The 8,002-nt window shown below is 46.2% G+C and overlaps 1 protein-coding gene across 1 annotated transcript; it reads right to left on the reverse strand.

Moving 5' to 3' along the window:
• Positions 1–393: 393 nt before the first annotated feature.
• Positions 394–7,229, reverse strand: amigo1 (adhesion molecule with Ig-like domain 1). Its single transcript, XM_030368592.1, has 3 exons — positions 6,829–7,229; positions 6,514–6,597; positions 394–5,923 (listed from the first exon to the last, which is right to left on the reverse strand). The coding sequence occupies exon 3, from the start codon at positions 5,817–5,819 to the stop codon at positions 4,284–4,286; it is 1,536 nt and encodes a 511-aa protein (XP_030224452.1). The 5' UTR covers positions 5,820–5,923; positions 6,514–6,597; positions 6,829–7,229; the 3' UTR covers positions 394–4,283.
• Between the last annotated feature and the right edge of the window lie 773 nt (positions 7,230–8,002).

Raw genomic sequence — 8,002 nt, forward strand, 5'->3', positions numbered from 1 at the left:
CTATTCGTTTACACACCTCCCGCAGTCCGAGGAGCTCCTGAGCATACCATGCAAAAGCCATTCAGCTATACTGGCAAGACCAAAAACAACCAAGTCAAAAACCAACCAACTCATACTGAAGATGTGGCAATATAGGTTTCTTTAGATTTTACTGATAATCTTTTCATAGTTACTACTTGGAATCGACAGGTATTACATATCCTATTCCTCAAGTCAACTCTAGGTGGAAGGAGGAGGCTGTTTGTGTTTGTGTTTTGAGGGCCTACACACTGAAGCCTGTGTGACAGTCTGTTTAATGTGTCCATGTCTAGTAATGTTTGTGTAATCACATTGACACATCACGCCAGGTCAGGGGTATTTTCTGCACGGGTAGCAATATAAAAGTCTGACATGTGAAGATTTACTGTACTTTATTTTTTCAAAGCCCTGGTATTGTTTGGAAATTATCAAAGCACCGGTGTAGAAGAGATTATCGGTCATAAAAAAACCTGAAAATCAATCCTACGCTGTGTAATTTATCATTTTACCATATAATTGTATTATTATTTACTAACAATGATCATTGAAGAATTATTCTTCATAGATATTCTTATGTATCTAATTGCAGAACCCTAATAAAAACAAAATCAGCTTGCCTACATAGAGAAAAAAACACTGATACCAAAGAGTCAAGGTTACCATAGAAACAGCTGACCTTACCCCGTCTTCAGACAGAAAGCAAAAGGACTGACATTTTGATGAAACAACAATACTCTTAGTCGGCTACATTGTCCAAACATAACCATTGAACACGGAAAAGTGAGGATCAACACATAGGTCAACAGGCCACAGAAAGGAATAGCTGCTTGAGAGGAATTATACAGAACACATTAGGATTTGTTTGAATAACACTAGACACTCGACACACAGGTGAAGCTCCTCATTAGGGAACCGACTGTAAAAATAACAACTTTAACCACCCATTAGCCAAGGCAGACTTTGGCTTGATAGGTCGAGAACAGGTCCCCCATTTGACAAGCTCTATGTCAACTCTAATGTTACAGCAGGTAACCTATATTCACAAACCCAATCTCTATTACAAAACTCCTTAAAACCTCAGGCTCCTTATTCCACACATCCCACAGTTTTGACAGCATACCAGACTCCTCAGGAGTATAACACTGGGTCAATCATAGGCTCACGCAGATAGTTTTTTGTAGTGGAGTTCAAAGTACTTAGATTCCTTGCTATAAGACGTCCAGGTAAACATTTCTGGTGAATTTAACTTTCCTCAGGCTTATTGTATAAGCTAAGCTTCTCATAACTGTCGAACACGTGTGTGTTTGTGCTTTTGTGTGTGTGGGGGGGGGGGGGGACATTATGACTCAGGTGACCCCTCTCTGATAAGTGTGTCTTTCTTTGGTCTCACACAGGAACACACACACAAACACACACACTAAGTTAATGCCAAAGGATGTTTCATTTTTATACCGAGCAGTCACGCGTCCAGCCACAGAATAATCTGTTTAAAAGTAAGAGACTGTGGAGACCACTGGAGTCGGTGAGCATGTGATCTTCCCAGCGTCGTTACATTTATCTCTGAATGATTTAATTAGAATTGAAGATTACCAGCAAAAACGGATTGTTAGTTACACAGTCCAGATGTGATAAAAAGAAAAAGGCAATGCGTTTGTGAGCCCCAGGCATTTCACTCTCATTCATCGTCTGGCTAAATTGGCGCTGTTGAATTTGCAGATAGGCATGTAATAAGATGTACAAATCAGACAACTCACACACACGAACGCACGCACGCACGCACGCACGCACGCAGGCACGCACGCACGCACGCACGCACGCACACACACACAGACGTTGGATGGAGGCCGTTGCTATGTGCGGTGACTCATGACAGCAAGACTGACTCTCTCTTTTCTGCTCCTACAAAGTGAATGATCATACTATCAAACAATGTAATTAGCTCTTAGTCACACAGGTAGTCCTGTACCATAACACAAATAAGCATGAAATGACACCGCTCTTTTTAGTCGATGTGCCCAGACAGAAACTAGGTATAGGTTTCCAATGAGAAATGTGTAAATGTCATAACATTTGACCTTTGACTACCGGCAAGCATGGTCTTTCTAAATAGTAGACATATCAGCATTTGAAGTAAGTGCATGTAGGGAATACATACACAATACACAATAATGACAGGAGCCTTAAGCATTTGTTAGGTATTTTAAACCTCTTCATAGCATGATCAAAGAAAGTAACATGAGCTGTCTAAGAGGAGAGTTACTCTGTTGTACAAGGAGGAACCTCCCTGGGACTCTACCACAATGAGAAGCCCGTTCCTACGATGTATAGGAAGGAACACAGAACCTTACTCTGTAAAGAATGGATCAGAAGGTTATTAATACGTTCTAAAAAATAATAACAGGCCCGTTCCGAAAAACATCTTTCCATGTAAAAGTTCTAAATGTGACTTTTTTTCTGTATAAGGCTTAACATTTAACTTTTAGTTTCCAGCAGCTGTACTATAACTAAATACTAAAACATTTGGATCAATACAAAAATCTCATCCATCTATCAGCCTACCATTGGAAGCTATTACATACATCTGAAGAGTAATAAGAGGCAAATAAAACTCGCTTCTAATCAATATATATTAAGTGATAGACTACATGAATACAAGAACAACAAGCATTAGGAGTGCTGTCGTACGCTTCATAGGACCTATATTACGTTTAACCTATTCTACTTCATCAAAGTGTCTGTGCTACTACTATGTTCATGTCAAACTGGATACATATCAGTGCTTCCCCTAGGATTCCTATCCAGCAGAGGTGCTGAGGGGTGCGTGAGGTGCACTACCCTGCTGATGTGCACGGTACTGATGTGCATGTGCACGGTTCTGATGTGCATGTGCCCGGTTCTGATGTGCGTGTGCCGGGTTCTGATGTGCGTGTGCCGGGTTCTGATGTGCGTGTGCACGGCGCTGATCTGCACAGTGCTGATGTGAATTATGAGGGCAAAAAGCGTTCGTAAAAGCCAAGATGCCCTTAGGGTTCTGATACATTTCCATCAGATAGAGTGTGAATGCACCATAAACACAAGGAATTGTATTTGCGATTAATGTTAGCACAGATATAGTTTTCAGTCTGCGATTTGTCGCAATCCTTCTTGGCTTTGGACTTGGCTTGGTCTTCTCTTCTGAAGCATCACATATATTGGCTACTTTCTATTATCAAGTCACTCATGGCTTACATTTTCTCCTAATGCTTCCTACATTAAGTCTAAAGCCATTCATGAGCTAATGCGCCCTACAGTATCCTCATGCGTCTCTTATTCTACAGCAGAACTATAGCTGTGGCTGTCAGTATTTTTCCACATAATTTCTCCAATGCCAATAATGACAATGTATTGAAGGGGGTGCATTAGGGGCCACTATGATATACGTTTTCAAATTAAACTAATAGCATTTTATACGAGCAACATTTTTATGTATATATATAATAATATATAATGCATGTCTGATTGCAGTGGCGCTATTAATCCAGTGGGGGCAGTGCTGCACCACTGCTGGATGCATGTAGGGGAAACACTGGATAACAAATGGGGCTATGATGAGGGATATCCACACTCTGCCCCATCATCCGTCAGGGCCCAGGGTTTTAAAATAACTCTTGGCATGCTGCTGTTCTACGGCTGATGACTAATAAATAATGACGAATGTTCACCACCGGGTGAACACTGATGTTGGAGCGCCCGTGTTGGTAGAGGAGAGAGGAGGTTAATATATATATATATATATATATATAATATATACCGATGCTCTATGACACCAACTGTTCTCATAATGGGGGTTATGAGTCAGCCTCTATGCTAATGCTCTCTCGTGTGTGCTAAGATTTCCTGTTTTCCAATCTAACAAATCTCAATTATCCGTCCATCTTGTCAAAAAATACACCACTTTAGCAACAGCTTGTGTTACTTCCTGAGTGCTAACATCTATCAGAATCCACTGTTGTACGGTTCACACCCATTCAAATGTTCCACAGCCCGCTTACATTTCCGGGCTTTCACAGTATGAATAATTAAGTGCTACAGATTCAAACGCTGGATAGGTCCTGTTTGTTGTCCCTGTCGCCGAGCGAGGCGTTTCCCCGAGTCGACCACCGTAGTGTACCCCCCCCCCCTCCTGCGCGCCGTCCGTCCCGCCGACCGCACACATGGTTTACATCTCCGCTTCGCAAACACAGCAGATACAGACACCCCACCCGCTGCGGTGTCCATCTCCTCTCCTAGACCACCATGGGGGTGTCCGAGAAGACGGAGCTTATCGACTCGGCGACAGACCTCCTCCTCCGTCCCTTCCCCAGCATGCCGGCCTCCTCGTCCGGCTCCTCTTCGTCCCCGTTGGGGTTGAGCTTGCCATTCTGCCCCCGGAGGTCCTTGGAGTCTATGAAGGCCACGTGTCTGTCCAGCTCCGCCTTCAGCGCGGGGTCGTCGTGCGTGGGAGTGACGCTGATCATGGACGAGTGGATGCTGTCGTCGCCGCCCTTCTTGCCCCGGTCGGGGCAGCAGAAGCAGCGGCAGGGCGTCAGGTACAGGTAGATGAGCACCAGCACGGCGCTGGCCAGGCAGCCCACCAGCGTGGTGTAGGCCGTGTTCAGGGAGTCCCCGCCGGCGTTCATGGTGAAGTTGTGCACCTTCAGCACCACGTAGAGCGTCTCGTTGTGGGCCTCGCTCACGGCGAAACACGTGTAGTTCCCCGAGTCCTCCGACCTCACCGGACTGATCTGGAGCCGTCCGTCCGGCAGGACCCGGGCCGTCTGGTTGATGCCCGCCGAGACCACCACGTTCCCGGGCATGAGCCAGGTCTTGGACATGTCCTTGTGCTTGGTGTCGCAGCTCAGGGTCAGCGTCTGCTCCAGGAACGCCTCTTCGTCCGTCTGCTTGAAGGTGCTGCAGTTCATGTAGTCGCTGCTCAGTTCGAAAACGCCCACTAGGGTTTTCGCCGGTGCCGGCGCCGGCAAGTAGCATTGGTAGTCGTCCCTGAAGTCCCGCGCCGAGTTGAGCTTCCGGATGTACCAGTGGGCCAGGAGGCTGTACAGGTCGCACCCGCACACCAGAGGGTTGTTGTGGAAGTAGAGGCCGTTTTTAATCCACGCCGGCAGCGCCTGGAGCTCCGCGACGGGCAGGGCCTTGATGCGATTGGACGACACGTCCAGCAGAATCAGCTTCTCCAGGCGAGACTTGTCGGCCACCAGCTCCAGGGGGAAGCGGGACACTAGGTTCTGGCTCAGGTAGAGCTTCTGCAGGCTGTTGACCCCGGTGAAGGCCAGCCGGTCGATCTGGGAGATGTGGTTGTTGTAGAGCAGCAGGACCTCCAGATGGGCAAGCGGCTCGAAGATGTACTCGTCCAGCAGCCGCAGCTTGTTGGACGACAGGTCCAGGTAGCGCAGCTGCTTCGCGTTCAGGAAGGCCTCCGAGGACAGGAAGTGGAGGCCGTTGTGGCTGAGCAGGAGGTTTTGAAGCTTGTCCAGTTTGTCGTGGGTCCATTCGGCGCGGAGCCGGGTGATTTCGTTGTAGCTGAGGTCCAGCACCACCGTGTAGGGCGGCAGCTCGGTGGGCACGGCCGTCAGGTTCATCTTGGAGCAGCTCACGATGTTGGAGGCGCAGATGCAGGTCTTGTGGCAGTTCAGAGCCGAGCCCGCCGCCCCGGGGATCCACAGCAGGGCCACGGAGAGGCCAAGGAGAACGGACCAGCGCAGGCAGGCCAGGGTCTCCGACATACCACAACCGACACCGGCGGTCTGGTGGAGGGTTTGCAACATGGTGCGAGTTGGTCTGGTTACAGGAGAAGTCCCCCTCTTACTGCGCCCTCCGCTCCCAGCCTGGAGCGGCTGCTGGAGGCTTTCCAGGCATGGCTAATTGAGGGCTGCGAGAAAAGAGGAAATGTGCGTGAGGGAAAAACGTGGCTGTTGAGTATGATGTGTATTGTCATGGTTACATTACATACCTTGTAGGTACACACACGCGCGCACACACACACGCCGGGCATGTTGGACACATGCATACCTGTTTACAAATCCTACAATTTATTTTCTATATTCTCTCGTTTCCCCGAACTCACTCAGACGCCAGCTCTCCTGCTTTTACATTAACCATGCCTGAAAAATACAGACACATGCATGCCACACACGTTAACACACCATTTCCATCCATACTTTCTTTCCACCACTTTTATAAATACACAACACACGTTACAATTCACGACCTTACGGAAACTAAATGCAGGCAAAGAAAATATGTCAGCACATTTTAATAAATTAAAGAGCGCGAATTACTTACTTAATAAACAAAGCAATGCTGCACGGTGTGTTTACTCATGCAACGATTCCTGTTAACCATAACCATGGCTCTTATCCTGCATTGCACCATTCTCAAAACCAAACGATCACTTCCTGAAAACACATATGAGTGATGGGGAAAGAGTAAGCTACATCAACAGTGCCTCTATGTACCCACCTTCAACTGGGATAGAGAAATCCGCGATTTAAATTTGAAGAGCCGCTTGTACTGTTTACCGTCTTGTTTCCCGGGGACGGTCCTCTGGAAAAGACAGTGAGCATGTAAGGGCACACGGCGAGATTGGAGAGCACCCGATATCCTCCTCGCCAAATAATCCTGCTTCACGCCGCGGCATCCAACACCAGGTGGGGAAGTACGCCAAAAAAAACACGTAAATACATAAAATACCAATGACAAACTCCCTTAATGTGGGCCTGTTTTAGACTGCGCGTCGTTATCACAAACCCCAGATCTAGGCGGCCTTCACGTTACGTTTTCTGCCGATAATCAACAGCACGCATCCAGTAGCCTCTCCTCCTCGGCCGTGGAGATGCATAAGCCCAAGCATGCTCTGCTGCTGCCGCGAGAGATTCCCCGTGTCAGATGTTCAACGTGCCACCGTTTTCGTACAGCGCTCCTGCTGCAATGTGCCACACTGGGCTGTTGACGTGAGACGTCCAGATCAAGATGCACGTTGACGGTGCTGTGGACGTGTGAAAGATGGGGGGCTAATCTTGTGCAATGTGCTGTGCGTGAGGTGGACTGGGCTGTCACTGTGTGATTCATTCTAAATACTGAACATGATTAAATAATTGTTCATTGTGGATGATCAATCATTTGGTGCAGAGTGGCTAATTAAAGATGACTAATTTTAACTCACTGATTTTATGACGTTTTGCTCTCAATTATTATTAAAAAAAAACATTAAACACTTTGATTTTGGCGAGTAGTATGACTTATTGTGGCAAGAGTATTATAATAAACTGTATTTATTTATGATATAACTATGTAGTAACATAAGTAGGCAGATGTAAAATGTGTGCTATGTATCAGGTCCATTTCTATATTGAGAATTTAGAGAATTGTAATCACTATTATTGACTGTGTAACTTTTCTTGTTTGGGTAACATATATTGTGTATTACACTCAATTTACAATACACAAAATGGGCTCACTAGAGCAGACCTTAGCTAAAACAGACTTATAGAATCTGAGCTGATTCCAATGACTAATGACGGCTATTTCCGAAATTAGGGGATATGTATATTATATTTCAATTCAATTCAATTCAATTTTATTTGTATAGCCCTTAATCACCATTACAGTCTCAAAGGGCTTAACAGGCCAAATATTTGTGACACCCCCCTTTACCCATGCCCCCACACGGGCAAGAAAAAACTCCCTTGAATCAGCAAGGAAGAAATCTTGAGAAGAAACGCAGTGTAGGGGAGCCCTTCTTCCAGGGATGGTCAGGAGTGCAATTGGTGCATTTTTATCGTATTTGATTAGAAAAAGCAAAAACTGGGTACATTTTTATTATCAAGCCTAAATTGTCAACATTTTTGTTTTTTTTACTGGCAGAAATGGGCTTCCATAGACGTCGCCTCACAAAGAGATTTAAAGAAAATAGGAAGTGGGCGTGGCTGGGAAGGTCAGCTAACACTCA

Source organism: Gadus morhua, chromosome 1, assembly GCF_902167405.1.
Source record: "Gadus morhua chromosome 1, gadMor3.0, whole genome shotgun sequence".
Classification (NCBI taxonomy): domain Eukaryota; kingdom Metazoa; phylum Chordata; class Actinopteri; order Gadiformes; family Gadidae; genus Gadus; species Gadus morhua.